The sequence below is a fragment of the Hesperophylax consimilis genome, chromosome 7 (genome assembly GCF_061612785.1).
Source record: "Hesperophylax consimilis isolate HC1 chromosome 7, BYU_Hcon_1.0, whole genome shotgun sequence".
In the NCBI taxonomy this organism is placed as follows: Eukaryota; Metazoa; Arthropoda; class Insecta; order Trichoptera; family Limnephilidae; genus Hesperophylax; species Hesperophylax consimilis.
Genome location: NC_142842.1, coordinates 41,516,044 through 41,539,669, shown reverse-complemented (window position 1 = coordinate 41,539,669; position 23,626 = coordinate 41,516,044). Strand labels below are relative to the sequence as shown.

The window sequence follows — 23,626 nt, the reverse complement described above, 5'->3', positions numbered from 1 at the left end:
CATTACTTAAATATACAAACATTATTAAAATAACACTTTGTTTCAATTTAATTACTACAATAAAAAACTATTTAAGTTGGGGGAGATGGTAAAAAGAAAAAGATGGTTTGATAGTGAGATATGTAAATACGAATGTTGGAAGGAGAGCGCTAATATCAAAACAACGATAAATTGTGAAAATATTTAATAAAACACGAATCTTTTAAAATAGAGCAAAAAATTCTCGACAAATGCCATTTAAAGATATACTGTAAATTTGTTCAAACTTATAACATGTAATTAATAGAACGAAGTGGGTTTTTTTTAAATTTTCGATGCATACTTTGCAATTTTTTTCTATCGAGGGAAATTCATATCTACAAATGTGTATTGTTTTAGGAACATAAAAATTTAGGACGGGTTATTTCGGAGAATTTTAAAAATTCATCAAATTTCAACGTTCATTTTCGGATTCTGTAAAGGTCCTATCTAAGTTCTGTTATTATATCATTATGGACAAGTTACTTGACAGAATTGAAATAGTATCAGAACTTGAAATAATCTTTCACAGAACTTGAAAATTAGCTAATATCAGAATGCCGGAGCTTAATCAGTCTCACACAATTAATTACCACCTCAAACATTACATTTCACAATCTTCTATATAGTAGAGCAAGCCGCACTAATTTATTAATGAACTCACCTGTGGGGAGAGCTACGTGCTTTTTGAATGCGGTAGATAAGAAATTAGATTTATTTTTTGTGTCCTATAGCGCATTTGCGAGATTTTTGGCATTGCATATACACTGCATAAATGGTACAATTATAACGTCTTAGACTTTATTACCTGTAATTGTTATAAATAAATGTACAAATTATATATAAATAAATAAATAAATAAATAAATAAATAAATTTCTTTCATAAATAAGAACCAATCCATCAAAATATCAAGAATATATCATAAACAAAGTATTAATAATAGGGTACTTACATTATATCATTTATTGTAAGCTGTAATTTGATGATATTATCTGTTAAGATACCTATTGGACCTTAAGTTGAACTCGATTGTCGATTGAACGGAAGTATTATGAAATATGTTCTTTTTTATAAGATTTACGTATTATGTATAATATTAAAGTTCGATTTCGACTGGGTTTTGGTAAAAACTGTCAGATAGATACTTTTCAATGGTTTATAATAGTCTTACAAGTAGGTACTACATGGTAAAGTAATTTTTGCTGATTAGGCATTTTAATACTAAAAACTATACAAACAATGTTTCGAGAAAACCGTAGACGAAATTACTTAAGCCTTAAAATTGAAATATTTTACATCAAAAATTTTAAAAACAAATTACCATTTTCACATCAACTTCAAGATTTTCAATTAGTTTTAAGAATTCGGAAAAAATCGTTTTTATCATCTTCTGTAAATTTTCAGTTTATGGCTTGAAGGGTTTTTCCAAAGCACAGTCAATATTATATTTGGTACTGTGCTTTCCATAATTAATTAGACCGCTTGAAATTATTTACAAGTTAAGTTATACCTATGTAGCCCGATTTCGATTCAAAGTAACAAGATATTTTAATGAAGTGTCTTAGATTTATGTTTCTCTGTGTCATTTAAGTTTTGCTGAGTGCCTGAGAGACGATTTTTAATAAAAGAAGGAACCGGAGTTATCTATTTGAAGTTGTGTTTTGTTTGTGGTATGTTTACAGAAGTGTACAGGTTATAGAATGAATAAAAAACCCTATTCTTAACCCAGGGATCACTTCACGCTTCAGTAGAATGTTGTGCACGTTGGTACCTACCTATCGTCACTGTCAGTGTATCGTCGTTTGTTTACCTACCAAACTGTCTCAGGTGACACGTCACGTGGGCTTGTCAGCTATGCACATTATGCACATTGCACGTGACAAGCGACATTCTTGTCACTAAAACGCCCGCTGACACAACTGGTCACTGACTTGCTACCAACAATTCAGTTAGGAAAGGAAAGAGGAGATAACATGAACTCCATTTATCACCAGATGTGATAAAAATTCCAACAACAGTGTTCCAGTTAGTCTAATCGAACAATTAAGCATTACGAACATTTGATTGATAAATAAAACATTGAATTATAATTGTTTTAAACATCATCTTCGTCAGGTCGATCATCCCCTTTTTCAAGGACAAGCCATATTACATAGTCGAAATAGACAGTATGTAGTTAATCTCCCATCCGCATTCAATTATCCTTATGTATCTTACAGCCCAACGGCAAAATTTTAGAAACAATAATTATTAAGGCGAAGCATAATGCCAAATCACTATTTTGATTAATCTTTATAACGAATTGGTGTACATTATGAATACCAAAAATATGCTTTAGATAAATTGAAGGTTTGCCTATCGCTTCGCTTGAGTAGAATACAAATAAATATATAAATTACTTAATAAAAAATACAAATGCAAACTACTCAAAAAAATATTTTTTCAATAGAAATGTATGAACGCATGAAGGAAACAAACTTAAAAAAAAAAACAGTATTAAAGCTAAGATTATCTGTGACAGTTTCACTTGATTAACTTTTCGCTTTCTTATAAAATTATTTACAAAATAAATAAAAACCAGTTTTTGCTTTAAATCAAACGTTTCTAGACTCCGTTTGTCAAGCGATTTTAATGCCTATTACCTACAATATAAGGTCTACCAATAATATACACATTTTTGGCTTGTAGCTTCCTCTTAAGTATCTTAAAATCACTAAATAAGACATTCTGTTTGGAGAATATTAAAAGTGCGCTCGTGTTTATTTATATTCGTTGTACGTGTGTTTAAAATAATAGATAACTCAAATTTACTGTTTGCGGGTTCTTAATTCTTACCAAAATATTGTGCATTACGTTATACAACTGCGCAATCAGTCTAGAAAGCTGCGGTTCAAACTTAGAATCTGCTTCACAACCCATTTGGGATTTATAAATCAACAGCACACAACACTTTCCACAAACAGCCCTTCACATTATAACACAGAAACCGTCCCGAAAACACACAAAATCACCCAGATTAAAGGACTTTCTGTCGCGTACTGCACTATCAATATTTTTATTCTGTTCTGTGATATATTTGGTATAAGTATAGCCCTTGGAAATCTTCCAACCAATGGACTGAGAGAATTAAGAGCCAACGCGGACAATACGAGATCAACAGAAAATGCGGGTGTTCGTATAATATATCTGAATCTTCACATGACAAGCACAGGTTGCTGACGTACATGAAATTACGTTTTTATTTATAAACCGGCACGAGATTGATTCGATTTTTATGGAGCACTTTCAGCCCATAAATAATTTGGAGAAATGTTACATGCGTTATCGGAATATTCTATGGTGTTTTTTTTAGATAAACGTCCCCCGATGTAGATTTTGACAAGCACCGCCGAACGGCATCGATAAGTAATCCATTTCTGTACAAGATAATAATAATTTATGATTTATGATAATAATGAAAAAAATGAGCAATTTTTTTTAACAACAGTAATATTTAATATTAGAGGTCGTTCAAGCCTCGTTTTACGGTTAAAAACTGACTGAAAAAGGAAGGATTGGAGCAAGATGGGAAATTATAACTAGCTGTACCCCGCAACGTTGCTGTGGCTTAATCTGTCTGTGCAGATAGATAAAAAATAGCGCGTGTTGCTTTTACGTCCAAAAGATGGCACTGTGTATCAAAAAAGGTGCGTTTGTCCAACAGACGGCGCTGTTTTTTTTTTTAAATAACGTTTTTAACTGTCACAGCTAAACATTTAAATAATATAGGTATATAAAAACACACGCCTATTCGAATTCAACGTTGTGTCAAAATTTCAAAGCAATCCGTGAAGAACTTTCAGAGATTTAAGATTTTGGACAAATATATAATATTTATTTAATAATATTTTTTATATCAGTGTGTGGGGTGTTTAGTGCAACCCCACACGTCCCATTTAGATAATTAATTATTAAGAATTAATTGTGCAATAGATATGTGAAAATAATGACTTTTGGAAATACAAGTTTAGTATGAAAATTCATAAAAATACATGCTCGTAAAAAGTTCATAAAAATTGATATAAATAATTAGGTGAAACAATTTTTAAGAAACACAAGAGGATCTAAAAATAAACAACAATTACGGGAATACAATGAACTTTACGAGATCTAAGAAAAAAATATATTACATAGGATAGGAGGCGGACGGATAGGGTACGTTTAGACGGAGTTTTTACCAGTGGCGGTTCGTGGTCTTTTTAACAGGGGGTTCAGAAATTCAAGAGAAGATAAACATATCTAATTAAAATTTACTTACTGTTGTCCTACGTCAAATAGTCGAATACGGCAGCAGTCACACAACTTAAATAAAGTTAGTGGGAGGGGTACCTACATATTATTGTTTTTAAATCACTTTACCTAGACACAATTATTAGATAATGAGAAAAGTTTTATAGGAATTAAATTGTTTAATGTTTTTATAGCACTCAATGTAGGTACGTTGCTAATTATTATTGTTTTTTAGAGAAGAATAATTTCGTAGAATATATAATAGATATTTTAAAACATCAAAAAAAACAAATAAAGGTGGCACGAAATAAATTTAAAAATAGGTAGTAGATTTAAAAATGCCATAAGCAAACGGTTGGAGAAATGCAGAAACAAGAAAACAAAAATATGTACAAAAATGACTACAAAGTTAAATACCATAATATAACATAAAAAAATAACACTTAACTTGCATCCCTATGGTTCAAAGGTTAAACGTCGGCCGCGAAGTTCTCGGGTTTCTTCGGTTACATTCGTCAATGTTCGGAGGTCACGTGATATCACAACGCGTGTTCGGCGCACACAATTTGTCTTATTTTTGCAAAGAAAGACCAAATTTTGTATATATCACCGTCATAGGGTCTGTACCGGCTAAGATTATTTTGTATGGAGAGTTTGGCGCGGATTTTAACTCGCACAAATTTGGAATAGGCATCGTATTTTTCGGTGGCGCGGGTTTTGAAGGCGAAATTTTAATAGCGTGCTATCTATAATGTGCTTATATTATTATAAAACAAGGATGTTTTATTTTCTCATATTTTTAATGGGGGTTCGCCGCACAAACGCACTTTAGAGAAAACCGCCACTGGTTTTTACTGCTATGTGTTTGTATGTTTCGACAATACAAACTATTTGCTTTCAATTAACTTAGGATAAACATTTATTATTGATGCACCAACTCGTGACTTCATAATATTGTGCAACGAGGAGATGCACTTATCGTTCGAAACTCTTGGATACGTCGTTCTTCACCCTAGTATACACTCCGCTGAAGACTGAACTAACAGTGTATTGAGTGTCGGTTTTGGTAGAGATATCTGGCAGAAGAGATCTTGTTTGTTTTTAGAGTTTGCTCACACATTCCGTGTGGAATCACGTTTACGGGAAACCTTAGAATTATTGACTGCCAAGTCAAGAAATGTATGGCAGAAACGTATTTTCACAAGGAAAATATTGGAAAGCATCTTGGAATATTTTTAATAAATGCAGTACACAAATGCTTTGCAGACTTACAGTTTTCTTAATTATTATTTGTGTTGTCATCCAGTGGAATTTTAATGGCATTTGGAAAACCTTTGTAAAATAAATTAATTTCCGGAAATCTGTTCATACATAAATTTTCGCTTGCCATTTAGTAATTTATATTCGAAAAATATTATTTCGTTGTCCTGCCATTATCATGGACATTTAATGACAACTGTTTATATTTATAAAGTCCACGAGGATTCGTGGTTCCGAGTCTTCTTTTGTCCATCTTTTATTTATATAAAACATGAAGTTATTTATGATTTTATTGCACTGGGTTTTTACGGATCGTTCGCGCGTGTGGTAGATATTGACAGGTGCTAATAAAATATAATAATTCGGTTGTCTGCCCAGACCTGCGTGAAATATCGTTCAATTAGCTCAAATTTTCTAAGAATTTAAGTGTTATTTTCAAAATAGGAACTGATTGTGTGAAGAATACATATAACAGCGCATTAAAAAATATATATTGTTTATTTGAAATGTTTATATGTATATTTTGTTTAAATTTATTTTGAATCACTTAACAAGTATCCAGTGTCAGAGTTCTTAATTTTTCAACGATCTGCGCTTTTTCCACTTTCAATAAAGCGTTATTTACTAGTTTACTTATGTAACTAACAAAATTTACTAAAGCCCCCTTACTAATTAAATTCTACACTATACTTTTTTAGTAAGGCCCTCGGGGTTCATTCGGTTGGTAAATAAAATACGTTTGATTTTGCAACAAAAAATTACGTTCGATTCAATTTTTTATGTGAATACTCAAAAGAGTCCCATAAGACTATGGCATTCCCAATCGGGATACGTTGTGAGGCTGAAGGTGGTGGGAGGGGGAGGAGATAGGGAGAGGAAGGTCGGGAAGTATCTGGCTGGGTAGATCTGGTCACCAAATACGGCAAAAGCCTTTTCAAGCAACATTTCAATTCTGAATGGTGTTCTTACACCAGGGCGGTACTGAGAGTATCTTCCACTCTGGAACATGCCGCAAATACACTATATTATTTTTGAGTAAATTAAATAACAAAAGTAAGTAAACAACCCAAATTAATCAAATAAAATTTTCTTGTTTGAGCAGTGACCCTTTTGTCAATGTTGTAAAGCCAAGCATGATGTCTAAATATGTAATGTACAATAATCTGTAGGCAAATAAATGATTTTATTATTATTATAAAGAAAAAAATGACAACTGAATATATTTTACTCAAGATGCAAATATTTTATAAATACTTTCAATTTCCCAAACCCTACAATAATCGTTATACCCCGTATTTTTTTAGTAATATGATCTTGTTAAAAAATGATTCAAAATTAGTCATTCAGAATATATCGATAACTCGTATTCTTATCCTAATAAATACAGAATGCAACAATATCAGTATTTCAATATCAATATCAATATTTGTATGGACACGTGTTCCGCAGGCCCAATAAAACCTTCGCTTTTAACTAATATTTCGTTAAGAACTCAATTCATTCGATAAAGGCCTGCAGTCCCGTTTTAACAGAAAAATATCAGTAAGTTCGCGCTTACAAATAAAGAAACATTACAAAAATTGATACTAGAACGTTTCATTTTCATTTTGTTAAAATCAAATTATACAATACGATCTTTTTCGCGTGGGTTTGAAGATTATCAGCGTTGGACCGGAAAACCAGGAGTAAGCAAAAGACTGTTAATTAAATGAGTTGCATCCGTCGTAATGCAGCAATCACAGGTAACAATACAGGTGAGAAGATATTCTCTGGTTGGATATCTCACTGGTGAATATATCGGTCCGGGTAGCCCGATACTGCTCACATTTTTGTGGTCATTTTGGCTCTGACCAACGGAATCTTCACCTTCGCATATTTGTTCCGAGTTTGTCGAGTTCTGTACCTTGAACTTTCGACATACAGTAGTTTAATCGCGATAAATAAATCAGGACAGATGTAATACAATGAAAGATAATGAAAACTATTATGCTTTGCGAAACGTTGGCTAAATAGAGAGGATGCAAAACACGGCGAAATGGACCTAAGAATTAAAAACGATAATTAATCTTTTGGCCGTGAAAATCTAAAATCACGTCTGGTAGTTGGGTTTCTTTTGTTTAAAGAGTATAAAATTGTATGTTTTAATCTTTTAGAATTTAAAATTATTATTGACACCTACTTGCTTACAGGTTATACTTCAGTTAGAAAGAATGTAAAGCAGACTGAGTATTTTTTTACATGAATACCGCATAAGAGTCTCAACTGCTCCCAACCATCTGGAGCCAGTGAGACTATGGCATCCCCAATTGGGGTATGTTGTGAGGCTTAGGGTTGTAGGAAGGAGAAGGGTATGGGGAAGAATAATGTGGGGGAGTACCTGGCTATTCAGATCTGGTCACCAAACACGGCTAAAGCCATTTCAAGCAAGGTTTCAATTCTGAAGGGCAATACTGGGAGTATCTTCAACCATGGATCGTGTCAAAGTATAAAATATATTATTTTAAATTATAAAATTAGATAATAAGACAAATTAATCAAATAAAATTTAATTTAAAAGCTCACCGGTATTTGAACCCACGACATTCGGCTTGCTAGTCGAGAGCTTTACCCCTCGACTACGGAGGCTGTCAAATGTATATAAAACACGTGTAAAAAATCGTTAATGTAAAGTATTGCACAATAACGGCGCTATACAAATCATGAAAATATTATTATTATTTTCGCATACGCGAGCCAAACGGCCGAATTGAACCCAAACTTACGGCAAAGGAACGAAGCAACCGCAAATGGCGCGAAACTCTGCTTGCGGTTTGCTTCGTTCCTTTCCTGTAATTCGTGGCTCGGTTCGCGTTTCGGTTCGCAAATGTATAAGAAGCAAATTAGTTTTCTTTCATGTAGGTACGACATCTTAATCAACGAAAGTAACTAATTTAATTAACAGATTAATGGTTTTTTGGTCATTTTAAAAATTGAAAGAAGGAGAAGATTTAAAAGATCATTTTTATTATTCCAATAAGAATGAGGTAACGCATTTCGATAAAATCTAAAGTTTAATCTTATATCAAATGACATTGTGATTTGTGATAATAATTCATATTGAATTTTATCTCTTGGAAAATTGCCGGCTTCATTTTTCTTGTTGTGAAAAAGTGCCGGTGAATATTTAATTCAGGTACCTAAAAATCTGATAAATAAAATACACGAGATAGCATTACACAATTATTATTATTTTACACTCTTCATGAAAGATAATAAATTGATTCGATTCTGAAATTCTGAGACCTTCAAAAGGATTTTTCGATAAATTATCAATTCATCAAAATTTCTCAAATCACTTCCTTTGCGATACGGTTTAAAAAAATATTTGAATATCTCAAATATGCAAAAAACATTCTTCAATTAGTCTATCGATGTGTATAATTTTACACGATTTCTGCGTTGTTCTATCTGAGATCTAAACTTTACAAAAATTATGGTACGGCAACTGATGTAAAATCTAATTATTGGTTTGCAGCGTTGTGCTTTACCGTGTGTATCCCGTTAGCGTTTCAAGGCGATTTGCGCCTAATTGATAATGAAAACAAATGCTTTATAAGCACAGTAAAAATAACAATATATACCGCGTTACTGCACCATACAATAATGTAGAATGCAAGCCATACAAAGTATTAAAATACAAGTATACAATATCCGCAGTAATTGATGAGCGTATAGCCGTGACACCTTTATGATTGTCTTGACACCAAAATTATATTATGTGCACTGCATTAGATGCGAGACGCTTTTAGCAACACTGCACACACTATATAGGTAGGTACTAGATTAACTTATTTTATTTATAAATATATCTAATCGAAAGATACTTCGGCAAAGGCCACAAATACCGTTCATACTCAATCAGTTGTCAGCAAAGTGTAGGCACATGTATTGTTAGTTGTTAGTAAACTGCGAGGAAAATGATTTAATAAATCATTCATAGGAATACATTTTTCAGCACATGTTGAGTGGAAAATTCACCTTGATGAAGTGACTGATATTAAATCAATTGAAAAATTAAAGATCACAATGAAAATATTGTAACTTAAAAGCTATTACTGCTAGCTTCTAGCTATGCTTGCACCACAATCGAGTGCTAGTACCTACCCTGATGTAGGCGACACAGGTACTGGCAGAGGAAGGATGAAAGTAGTCTGGATGCTTTGGAAATGAGATCCCTGGGGCGTATGTGTGGTAAAATCACGTAACATAACCATTTACCTTGTGTTCTTCATTGTTAAAAGGGGCTAATCTTAAGAATAATAAAACGAAAAAAGTAAGGTTTTTGAGACTAGTGATGTCACACGTCTTGTCCATGGATTTCTAGAGATTTTGCTACACACCAAAAATTAAAACTTTGTAAATTATTTTAACTATTAAAGCTAACTATAACAACAAAATAAAATAAAAATAATGTTATTTAAGTTAGAAGGTTGTTTGATTCAAAAATTAATAAAGAGAGTGGAGTTTTTTATGATATCTGTGAATTAACCACATAAAATTGATGAATGCGAAAAAAAATAAGTGTTAAATTCTAAGTCATATTCCGTTAAATGAGGAATAATTATTTGCTTTAGCTTAAAGATTAATACTTTAATTCAATAATGAAAGTTTACAAACAATGTTAGATTTTGCAAACATATTTAATTGGTGATCATTTTCGGCAAAGCTGTAAAAAATTAAAGGTAAAAAGATTTAGCAATAAACGTGAATAAAATTGATTTTCCCGTAGCTGCCGATATTTACCATAAATTTTCCGCTGTAATAAATAATAATATAATGCTCAGTCATTTCTTTACGATAGTATTCCGGGGTTATCTTCGCATTGTCTGTGACCCTTTGACATATGTGGTGATATAGCCAAATCGATTTCGCAGAATGTGTGACATTTTATTGAAAAAGTATTTCTATTATCATATTATTTTACATTTAGATATATAAATTTAATATTCTAGAAAGTTCTGCTACCAATTAATAAGTAAACCTAAAAATATATGGATGACTTCAATTAAGAAACATTTAATTCATTGATAGTGTATTCGCATTGTAACTAACTCGCAGTGTTAATCTTCTACCTTTAGTGTTATAATCATTATCGTGAAACTGCTTTGGAAGTTTAGCGGTGTTTATAATGAAGAATAAAAAAAGTTTAGTTATTTTTAATTTTTTTAAATTTCCATTTTAATATTATTTTTTGAGGATTATAACTAGGAAGATACCTGTCATAAGGCAAAACCTGGTGAAAAAACCTATAAAAGTGTTTTAATCTATGAAAATGTCTTATTCATATTTGGATAATTTTGTTAATATTTATTTGTTATTAAAAAAAGTGTTGAATTCTTAAAATTTGTAAGGCAGTCTCAGTAAAGGTACAGATAGATGAAAATAAATTGTGGAGAAAGGTAATATAAAGAATTTTCTCAAGGAACATAAAATGAAGCCGGTAAATCTGAATGAACTATGGCCAAATGGTAAGAAGCCGACAGTCTCGGGTCTGTGGCTTGTTTAGATAAGAAACAATGTAGAATGTTTGTAACATAAATGAAGACGTACTGGACGGGTGAAAGGTTCAACAGTTGTCCGGGGACAGTGGACAGTGTACTAGCGCATGCTAGGCCTTACAAGGCTTCGATATTCTCATTAAATACAGAACGTCTCAAGAAACCAGAAACTGCTACAACTCCAATCTGAGACGCCTGGCTCATTTTGTGGTAAATAATGTCTTGTTGTGAAAACATTTAAGTACGAATTTGTGCAAAGTAATGTTTACAGCTCGACTAACTTACATCATAGTTATAGAACAGAACTATTCGAAGCAGATTCTATGTGTATGAAGTAACCGAAAATAAGATTGGTAAGCTATGTTTTTGTTGCTTTAAAAAATAGATTTCTGATTTTCAATGGAAATACCACTTCCACGTGGAGGCAGTGGAATTATGGCATGACCAATTTGGGTTAGTTGTGAAATTGAAGGGAGTGGGTAGGGGATGGAGATGGGGATAAAGAAGGTTGAATACCCTGATATTCAGATCAGTAATCCAACGTGGAAAAGTGATTCTGAATGGTTCACCAGGGCGATGTTGAAAGTATCTATCACTTAAAGACGTTATAGTTAGGATCTTGGAAGAGATGCAATAACTTTCCCAATTAAAGAGCCATGACCACATGCTTAGCATTTTTTAAATAAAAAAGTGTATGACTTGAAGTCAATGTTATCTTGCACACACTGACCAGATTCAATTGAAATAATTACCCAATTCTCTGAAATGGATCTCTTGAACTTGCACGAGTGAATGCGAAAAGCAATGGTATGTTGGTTTTACGATTTATAAACAGTCACAACACAAATTTATTTCTTTGAATTTCAGTTGAAAGCAGACACAACTTCATTGCTTTGACGATATTTGCAGAATTTATTGATGTCCCAGCTTAATACATGTTCTTTTGGCATCTCCCGGTGTTGAATTTAGCAGACGGAGTAACGTCAACAGATATTTATTTTGAATCTCTAAAATGTAAGATCCGGAAAGAAGTACGTATTTAAAAGCAGGATGCAACGTTGATTTATTTAAAAATTATACAAATAAACCTCAGTTTTGAAAATGAATATGGAAACATATTATTTTTGTCACTGCAAAATGAAGTGCTTTAACATTTCGTGCTGACCAGATCAAACCAAACAGTGTGCTTTCGAGTGCCGTTTTCCGACGAATGTTATTTTAAGTGCTAGCATATTTACTTATTTTATAAAATAACTAGTGGACCCCGCAAAGCTTCGCTATTGCTAATGTCTCGGGCGTCTCCGACGTCTTTCACCATTCACTTCTGTATACCACAATGTTACTTCATTACATCGACATTTGCAAACGGGCGTAGAGGGTGATGTATTTGAATGCATGATTATTTACTTGGTCATAATGTATTGACATTTAAAAATATTTTATTAGGAGATGGTTTTTCGGAAAGTAAACAAGGCTTTCTTGAAAATGGAAAAAGCGCAGACCTTAAAAAAATCACAAAATACGACTTTACTTGTCAACATTAACGCTAAGAAATTTAAACACAACACACTTTTCAAATAAAGAATTATAAAATAATTTTTTGGTAAAAAAAAAAATTTAACTTTAACTTTTAAGAAGATACAAAAAAGTGTTAAAGAAAATTATATTGTAGATTTGTACTTAGTTCCAATTTTGAAAATGACACTTTAATTCAAAGAAAATCAGAGTAACAGACATACAACCGAAATCAGTGTTTTTGAATGGGGGTCACGACGGTAACTGGTTGTATTGACAAAACATCGTGGATGAAATATCAATATTTGATGAAAGTAACTTAAACTAAGTAGCGACTGTATTTAAAGATTTAGTAAATCATCGAGACGTCATTTAACTGGCGTGATTCCAAATGTACACTAAAAGAATCACCCAGACGATATTATGTATTCACTTGTTGCCGTAGCGGACCCTTCGAATACATAACGGTTAGAATTGATATCCACTTCACTAATGTATTTAGTTTAACAGCCTTTGACCCATCAGGCCTCTGGCCTATTCTATCTGAAGGTCGGAATATTTCTGCTTTGCACTAAAACCCATATAAATGTAATAATTCTAATATATCCGAAAAAAAAATTTAAATGTGATAAATTTTTTTTTCAAGTTTTATTATTAGTATTATTATATAACTCAATAATTATTCTAAACTTCTTTAGAAAGCCTGCAATAGTCCGTAAATAAATATTTACAAAGACGTTACAGTCAAAGGCTACTTACACACAGACATACAGTCTTGCACGTGCCAACTGAATGCAATCGTTAAACTTTGTATGAATGTTAGGTCTTAAAATAAACCTATAAATGTTTGATGAGTATATTACACAAGGCGTGAATAAGCATTTAAAATTTCTTTGCTTGTCTAAAGCAAATATCAAATTAAAAGTAAATAAAATTGTGGCTCAACAGCACGTTTAGTACAGATAAAAAATTAACAATTTTTTATAAATTTCCTTGAACAGATTTATTGATTGGGTAGATTTCTGAGGATGTATAAATAATTCATTGAATCCAATCAATTATTTTAGCTATCTTTATAAAATAAATGTTTTCATTTCTGTTATTAATGTTTAAAACACGGACTGTTACCTTCAAAGTTTTCACTTTATTGTTTATCGTCAAAATTAGTATTTTTTTAAAGACTAGCTCGATGTATGAATGGTTTGGAGAAAAGTTTTGACCATATAAGCACACACTTCACCACAATCTTTTATACATCAGCCCTGATGATGGATACTGTAATGCCGTCCGAAACATTCGCTAAAGAATGAGGTAGGGCAACGCGGCATAATACCCCAAAAATGTTTCAGTTCTGTGAAGCAACTGGCCCACAATAATATCATAACAAAACATAAATGGGACTTACACAGAACTCTAAAATCAAGTTGAAATTTGATGAATTGTTCAAATCCGGTAAAACAACCTGTTCTAAATGTTTACGCAATTACTACATATATTAAGAAAGTTCGGAATAATTTCTAGAGCAACACTCTTGTTTTCAATCCATCCTTCAGTTTTCAGTGCACTCCATATTATCAGTGCATCCTTCAGGAAAGTAAGACCTCCGACCACTTCAAGGCTTCCGATAAGGCTAGACAGGCTATTGACCCTAGAAAAGGCCGTTATCCCCATTTACAACTAGTAATAATGAATAACTTACAACTAGTTAAAAAATAACGTATTCAATATTATAATGACCACGTTTGATGTTAATTTAGAGTTTTAAAGTCATGGCATTAAGCACAAGAATGAAAACTTCAGGTGAACAGTGAAGCCGGTGATAAACTGGAATACCATGAGTTTAACGATAGTATAGCGTACATACATGATAGGTATAAAATAGTAACACGGCCGGTTGAACTAATGGTAACCCGCTATTCGGATGTAAATATCCTGAGGTATGCTTATAATTTACACCGATACTAAATAAGTCATTGTTAAAGCGTTCAAGTAATTTTACGACAAGCAAAACACTAATACATAATTTATCGAACCTTTTGCCGTATATTTTTCTGTAAAACAATGAACAATAGTGATAGAAATTAGTTTTTATAGTGGTGAATACGGTGCGGTTTACGGATACTCTTTCAAGATGTTGATTCTCAGAAAAATGCTTGGCATATTATGTTTATTCCTTAAAATCCAAGTTTAAAGCAAGGCCAACTGCCCACAGAAGCTGGTGACACCGCATAAGAGTAGCAACTACCGGAGCCAATGGGATTATGATATCCCCAATCCGAATAATTTGGTCCCAGTGGGATTGTTCCCGAAGAAGACTAAAAAGTGACCAATTAATGTATCATGGCCAGGACAAATTTATCTGGTTTCTTCTGCTATCTGAGTCCTTCATCATTGGCAGTTTTTAATTTTTCCGTTTTTAATGATGGTAGTATGTTTTCAAATATTGTCAGGTCATTCGTAACTAGGGAATTTTATAATTATTAAAAAAAAATTATACGTAAAATAATGTTTGGGGTCCGTCTACGCGTACAGTCTTGCTTGCAAAAACTCTAATATGCACAAGTAAGCATGTACGTTAAGACATCAAAACGGCATACCGAGCAAACGGCTTGCACGAACTTTAATTTGCTCTACCTTGCACAAGTAAGCGCGTACGTTCAGACTTTAAACGGTATACCGCGCAAAAAGTTTGCATGAACGTTAATTTGCACGAGTACGCAAATACAACAAAACTGTATTATTCGCAAATGGCTTTCACACACTTCAAATTATTGCGACTTTTGCACAAACTGATTGAGATGGACCTTTATACTGATACACCAGTGATATAATGCATTCAGGTGAATTGAAATTGACAAATTGAATTGTAAATATTGATTATAATGCTTACGGAATTTTGCGGAAAAAAAACTAAAATTAGTCACGATAAAGAGTTCTAAGATCGAAGCGTATCTATTTAATCCTACTCAGAAAAAAAAAAACTTCAATATTTTAGTTTGTGGATCATTTGCGTAAAAAAACCAAAAGTTCCTTTTATAATAACATAGTCAAAAGTGATTACCTAATTAGTCATCCTATTATACAGGGTGTTCTAATGTTTTTAGGTAAACAGATGAATTATTTTTATGGGAAAATAAAGATTCTTCTATGCAAATATATTTTTGTATGGAAAAATGTACATTGGAATTTCTGAATTTTTTTTTACTTCTACTATCATATAGAATCACCTCCCGAAGTTAGCACACTTTACCCCCGGACACGCTGTACACATCGTAATTGAACATGTAGGTACGTCCTGTTGACAAACTGCTTGTTGAGGTTTAATTGAATAATACTTTGAAGAACAGATAATATTTTACCCTTGCAGTTTTGACCAGAGGCGTCTTTAAGGAGAAATTAATAATATTAATTCAAAACTATTTTTTTATGTTTTATTCCGCATTACCCGCTAAACTACCAAATCAGTAAGTCAGCAGGTAAATTCTAATTATTCTATTCATAATTTGTCCCCTTGCAAGTTTTAGATTTTGTGCAGCTGAGAAACAGCTATTTACTCTACATTAAGGGTAATTTACATGAAACGCGTCTGTTAGTAAGGCCCAAAATCTTACATTTTAATGTTACTTAATACAAAATCACTACATTATTGTATCGGTCACCATGGAACTGACACTTGCCTATTGTAGTGATTCAATGTATCAATGCTTTGTAAGTGTGAGTTAAATATGAATTTTATAAATATATAAACTGACTGGGAATTGTACACACAATAAGAAAATGCAGAATTGAGTATCAGAGTTATGTAATGCCATAAAGTTGTTATTTGTATTGAGGGAGCAAAAGGCCGACATAGCTCAGTGTTTGTACTGGTAATCGCGTTTGTCGGTTCGCTGGCCATGCTTTCCATTTGTTACCTGTTCGGGTAGGTAGGTACTCGTTCCTTGAAAAGCTTTAAAACGTAAGTACTGCATTAATATATTGTGTGAAGCCGGCTTTATGTTCATGATACTAGTAATTAGAAATTATTATTAGTGGTTTCGGTGAAAGATTTAAGCATTGCAATTTTCAAACATTCCAAAGCTTGAACGATAGCAAAGCAAGCTGGGTTGGTATCAATAGCCGTACAACTTGATAAATTCAACAACCTTTTGTGGGGTTATCGCAAACTGACAGGATTTTGCAACAGTGTAACTCTAAAGTGATAGATATTGTGGGCGTGCTATGAAACATACAATTATTATACACATTTAAAAATGTGTTAGAAGGAACTGATCAAATTTCAACGTCAAGCAAATATGAAAATTAGTAATGAAACCACAATAGGTTCGGAATCACACATAAGAGAATTTCTACCGCCTGTCCCAATATTATTCCAATCGTTCTGTTGGAGTTATAATTATGTTTGTGACCGCTTTAATAAAATAAGAATACTCATTGTGTATTAACAATACCCATTATTATAAAAAAGCGATACTGCTAATACTTTTGAACTGGCTGGTATTCTAATGCAAAGAGACCGTGAGTAAGACCATGATATACCATAAATAGATTCACCTATCTTCATCTCACTATGCACCACAAAGAAGAAGATGGTCAGACAAATGTTAATCTTTTGACAATAAAGGAGTCTGTGCCAGGATGTGAAGTCTGACGGCACGTAACAACCAAGCTTTCGGGCCTACTTCTATGGGGAAAGAACGGGATTGACAGCAAATGAGTCCGTGCACGGACAAAGGCACGTAATGACTAAACTTTCGGACCTAGCCCTGTGGGAAAAGAACGAGTTGTTTGTAAGTTACCTTAGATGATTGATAGTTCCTGTCCTAAATATTTTTCATATCAATTCATAACACAATGCCCGGAAAAGAAAGAGTTAATTTAAAATCTATAGAAAATAATACGTTTTACGGAATCTGTTAACTACTTAAAATGCTGCTTTGCCATAGCACGTAACTTCTATACTCAGTCGTAAATCAACAACCAACCTAACGGTTCCAAGTTATTTTATAATAGTACTAACATTTCGTTGGTACTATACTGAAAGATGACAATACTAGAGGATGGGAAGGGGATGATGTGTGTTTTGCGCTGGGTTCAAATAGTAGGTAATAATTATCATCTGCTCTACACCCCTTGGAGATGATCCTGGCCGGCTCTATGAAACTTTTCCACTCTTGCCGAAATACTATTTGCTTCAAGTCCAAGGATGCGATGTTGGCTTCCACACCATCTAGCCACAAGAAATTAGATCTTTCAATTCTTTTATTGGTGGTCGGGGATGGTTTATCCTTACCACATGTCTTGTTATGGACGACTCTTCAAAAGTTGGCACAGTTCTTGGTCGTTCAATGACATTTTCTTAATGGCTGCAAAATATTTTACGTTCTTTCTCTTTAAAAAATCACCATTTGAGCGCTTTGCAGAAGTTGGATTTAGTCTCGAAAGAGTCCTTAATTATTTTTATTTCAAATAAAATCCAAATTTTGTTCGGTTTCAATGGTATTATGGTTGTATTTACAGAGAACAGACAGAGAGACGTACTCATAGTCAATTTGATATTTTAAATCGATATTATTCTCTCCCAGCCACAAGTCTCGCCGCCGCAGTTCTGGCTTTACGATTTACGGCAGCTTTTACATTAAAATAAGGAGCAACTCGAAGCTGGAATGCCGTCCCAAACGTAAAAAAAATGTAAAAACGTCAATAGACAATAATGGACATTCGTGCCGAGAATATAATATGTTTTATGTGGGCACCTATATAATACTTTGGCACTTTCTTTAGATAGATTATTACAACCAAACAAACATAAGTGTGCATTTATTTCCATTATTATTATAAAATGTCAGAAATCGTTTCAAAACAATATTTTGTGCAAAGTTGATTTCGGAATTATAAATCACGAAGAAAAATCTCTAAGATGACAGAAATTTGAATTCCGTGAAATCTCATTAACAAGGCGCTTGGCAGAAAAATATGCTTTAACATTCTCCAGTCCAAGTAAAAAGTAAGGCAAATACGGAAAAATAGTTAAAAGACAAGTCACACAGGATTCAGTTAAACAAACTATTTTTAACTGATTATAAAACTTCACGACCCCATTTGAGGAGGTGGGTATTTTTGTGGCATTTGTGTAAATATTGCACGTTATAACTTATAAGTAAAACTAAGGCAAAAAACGTCCAAATATTTATGAATTACTACTTAAAAAGCGCATATTTCTCAGGAGACCGTTATTTGTGCACTATACTGTCCTAAAGACTATTAAGCAACCGGCAAATGAAAAAAAAAATTAACAGAATAAGTACACAAGATTTTCCGGCCTTGTAATAGTGATCGATTACACACCAAACTAAACGATGCTTCATTCAACGATGGATCAATTGTCTGATATAAAAAATACATTTTTTTAAAGGCATCGATGTTCAACCTTCATGCTATCGCGTTTTTTTAATCTATTTCTTTAATTCAGAATGCATTCCGCCTATACCTATCATAGATAACAAACTTTCTCGCATACACGTTAAACACAATAATAAAAATAGAATATTTACATCAATTAAAAAAGGCCATCGATAAAACAGGGGATTAAAATGAAATTGAAAACATTAAGCGCCAGTTGTTTCACAAAATTTGAACCACTCATCAAATTTCAAAGTTATGTGAAAATTTTATTCTAGTTCTGATTTTATATCACAATTCAGTCAGTTGCTTCACAGAAATGAAATAAATCAGAAATTGAATGGAACTTTCACAGAACTTCAACTTTGAAATTTGATGAATTTTTCAAATTCTGTAAAACTATTATTACTACAATAATTTAGCCCACAAACAATTCATGTTAATACTTTAAATTGAAATACACGATTGAACAAACTATTCCACATCCCACAACAATATGTTTTCAGACGCTGATATTTTCCATTTGTCCTCTACTCGGGTCAATTCACTAAATGCATGTTGGAAAAAATCAAATCGATTTGTAAATTACAAACATTCTAAGATCTTTTAGATGTTTTCTCATTTTCATTATGTTGTTTTTTTTCTATTTTTATTTTTTAGTTTGTTTAATTTCACATTATGTTTTTCTGTAAATAATATGAATTTTATGCGGAAATTCCAATGGTTCATGCAACCACATAATATGCAATTATTTCAATAAAAATATGTATTATTCATTATTTCCTTAATAAGCTAAAATAATAAAAAATACTTTCGGCCGTGAAAATCTCAAATCATACCTATAATTATTATATTATTATTAAATCAAATAAAACACTTTGTTTATTAACCACGACTTTTTTATTATTACATCTACCGGTTTCGCTACAGTCGAGCTTCATCAGGATGTGAAATATAACGAATATAATATATGAAATATAAAAATGAGTTATATTTCACATCCTGATGAAGCTCGACTGTAGCGAAACCGGTAGATGTAATAATAAAAAAGTCGTGGTTAATAAACAAAGTGTTTTATTTGATTTAATATATAATTTCTAACCACAAAGTGATTGCTTCCTATGAAAAAATATTATATTATTATTACTACAACGGAGGGATGGACTTCTGTCCTAGTAGCGCTAAGATATAAATAAATAAATCAATGATTATCAATACTAAAAGGTTATCAATATTCATTTAAAAGAAATTCAAAATAAACATTATTTGTTAAATAAATAAATGACTTCCTATCCGTGTCCAGTCGAGGTCGGTCATTAAAATATTGTAGATTTAACTTCTAGAAATAATGAGACTTAGTTAAAATGGCTAAGTGCATAGTGAAAAAGTAGGCCAGCTCAAAAAAGCAACCCATTTTTTAAAATAAGAGTAGACAGCATAAAAAATTACGCGAAAGGGTTTCAAATTGCTTCGTTGTGTCGGCACTGTCGGTCGCTGCCAAATAAATATGGAGGCTATTACGATGATTGATAATTTTCAGGGAGGTAACAAAAAAATATTTGCAGCTGTATGTAAAATAGCAAAAATCTTGTCAACCGCTCAGTGGCTGAGTTTGCATCGCGTTTGGGTCCTACCCAAGCGTCGTGCGTTCAATTCCTCGACTGACTAAGTTCTCCATCACGACACAAGCCACATTTTCCGCTTAGTGTAGTGATAGTAGGAGAATTTAACGAACGATAAACGAAAACTACGTTTTAAAGCATTTTCTGGAAAATACGAGTATTATTTGGCTCGTACTTTTCTTGAACAATGCATGTTATATTAGAAAATATTGAGGCGTACAACTTCGCTGGGCGCTGTTTTGAATATTTATTTATAAATTTATTTATAAATTTACGCCCGGCAGGGCTTTTACATGTTATTTTCTTGTTTTTTACAAAGAACACAACAAATCAAAAATAAAACAAAGTCAAAGTAAAATCACAAAACAAAATCAAAGGAAATAGAATAAATAATAAAACACAACCTCTTACAAAAATAATATCAAAAACGAAATAAAATAAAGCTACTTAGTTTCTGTAGTTAAATTATATTGTATTTGATATTCTTTTTTCCAAAATAAATTGGGTAATGACTTGTTTATATGTGGTGAATGATGTGTTGAATATATCAACAACATCTTTATAGTCATTACCCAAATTTTGTATACTGCGAACGGGGGTATAGAATTGAGATTCAGTGTTGGAGTTATCACAATAGAACGGTAGATAATGCCTCAATGTTGGTTTACGAGGTATATGTAGGGAAATCAAATATAATAGTTCAGGGCTGTCAATTATTGAATTTATGATTTTATATAAACATTTTAGGTCACTAACTATTCTACGTTCAGATAATTTTAATAAATTAAGCTGACATAGTAGATAATCATAGTTGACGCATATCCTTGTAATACCCATTCTGAAATTAATAAATCTTAAGAATTTTTTTTGAATTCTTTCTATCGTGAGAAATTAATTAATAACACGAGACCTTTCTTGTTCAATTAATGGCGTTCAATAAATATTGATCAACGAATTGAATCGTGTAAACCATGCATTCGTTTTGGATTGTTTAACCCTGTGCCAGCTAAATGTCGAGCTATTTTGGTAATAATCGTTTTTTACAAAATTATATTCTTATAAATTGAACTGTCTTACCAAATAATGTGTTTATATATTTATGAAAATCGTATATTTTATCTATCCTACATGGTTTCTCCAGGATAGTTACATTCGGAGAAAATTTATTCTCTAATGTTATAAAAAAATATCTTTGAGTTGTCTTCTAACAAAAAAGTCATTCTTCATAATAATAATTATGTGTTGTATGATGCTTTACCGTAAATATATACAGTACTTACTATAACTTTTGAAAATTAAAAAATTCAGATTCTTAGCAAGGAATTTTTGACGTGCTTTTTAGCAGATAAAAAATAAATGTTTGCAAGTGACGAAACGACAAGCTAGAATAATATTAAGATATATTATTTACTTGCCAAACGAATAAAATTTATTTTAGTATGCTAGGAGTATTTTTAAAGGTTCAAAATACCATAAAACCGAGGCAGGTGCAGTGAGCTAGTAGCAAACCCACAGTGAATTCGCTGGCATTTCAATGTTTAAGCGATCGATAATAATTACCTTAGTAATAAAATAATTGCGACAAGAATTATGCACACATAATACTGTAGGTAGGTACATCTCCTAGTAATATGATATTTATTTATTTCAAATGATAACAAAAACATTACTGTTTTTATTGGTAAATACAAACTCAATGTTTTCATTACCAATTGCTGAACTCGGCGATCTACATTAACCAAACATAAAATACACAAGGAAATTTTATTATAACAAATTTTAAAGCATAAGAGAATTTAATACTTGACGGCCTCCATGGTAAGGCTCTCGACTATATATCCGAAGGTCGCGGGTTCAAATCCTGGCGTGCGCAAATGAAATTATTGCATAATTTATAAATTTAATATAATATATAGTATACTTGCGGCAATGCCACCATTCAGAATTGAAACGTTGCTTGAAATGGCTTTAGCAGGGTTTGGTGATTAAATCTTCCCCACCTTCCTCTTCCTGAACTCCTTATCCTCCCCACTACCTTCATCCGTACAACATAGCCCAATTTGGGATACCATAGTCTCACTGACTCCAGACAAATGGGAGCAGTTGAGACACATAAAAAAATATATATACATCTAAAAATAATGTATATATACTTTTAAAAAAAAAGGGCATTACCAGTTGTTTTTTTATCCGTTAATAATAATTTTATGATAATAACTTACAAAGAATGGATTTAATGATGTTAATGTGAGATAAAAAAAGCATTTACCGTATTATCAATAATAATTATAATAATATAAGGTTTTGTTTTAATTTCAAGAAGCGATAATATCGTGTCATTGACACAAAGACGGCCGAAATGACCTGAATGCAAGCGATCAATAATTATAAACATTACTTCTTGTAATTGCATGATAATCGGCGTGTTTTTATTTATCATAAAGCATTATTTGTAAACACCAATATATCGCGAAAAAACACGGTTAAAAAATAAACAATTGCAGAGTGCACAGAGAAAGTATCCAAATAATCCGCATAAATATATAGGTATACAAATTTAAGCTAATTAAGAAATAATATCTTCTATGGATTAAATATAAATTGATATGAGTGATAACTGATAATGATAACCTAACAATGCACATAAGCATATGCCTGAATTACACCAGAAATACATTGAAATGTACAAAACATGCAGTTTTAATAAATGGAAACACAAAATACTATTTTTTATTTCGTTATGGGGAGGGAGGGGGTGTAATGAAAAATCACGTATTTAGCTCAATTTTGAAGAATAAATTACATTAACTCCACACAGGAGGAAAATAATTTCCCTTAGGGTCTGTGTCATCTCTGAGGACGCTATGTGGAGGGTATTTTTGAGGAGAGGAAGGAGTGAACATGGGTCTTGAAGAGAACCATGTTTTAGGAGGGAGGAAACATAGGGGCCGCAACGAGATTTATCCTAGAGTTAGATAAGACTTTCTAAAGGTTGAAGCTG

The 23,626-nt window shown here is 32.3% G+C and overlaps 1 protein-coding gene across 4 annotated transcripts in view; it reads right to left on the bottom strand.

The window, feature by feature from the left end:
• Window positions 1–23,626, bottom strand: part of LOC149422798 (glycogen-binding subunit 76A-like) — a 170,001-nt gene that overhangs the window by 7,342 nt on the left and 139,033 nt on the right. Inside the window, exon 1 of one of the 4 annotated variants that reach the window (XM_089633509.1) lies at window positions 2,856–3,048. The exons of the other annotated variants lie outside the window; for them this stretch is intronic. Within the exon in view, the coding sequence (XP_089489635.1) occupies window positions 2,856–2,939 (84 nt within the window). The 5' untranslated portion in view covers window positions 2,940–3,048. Of the gene's footprint in view, window positions 1–2,855; window positions 3,049–23,626 lie in introns of those variants that run through there. 4 annotated transcript variants of the gene reach the window in all.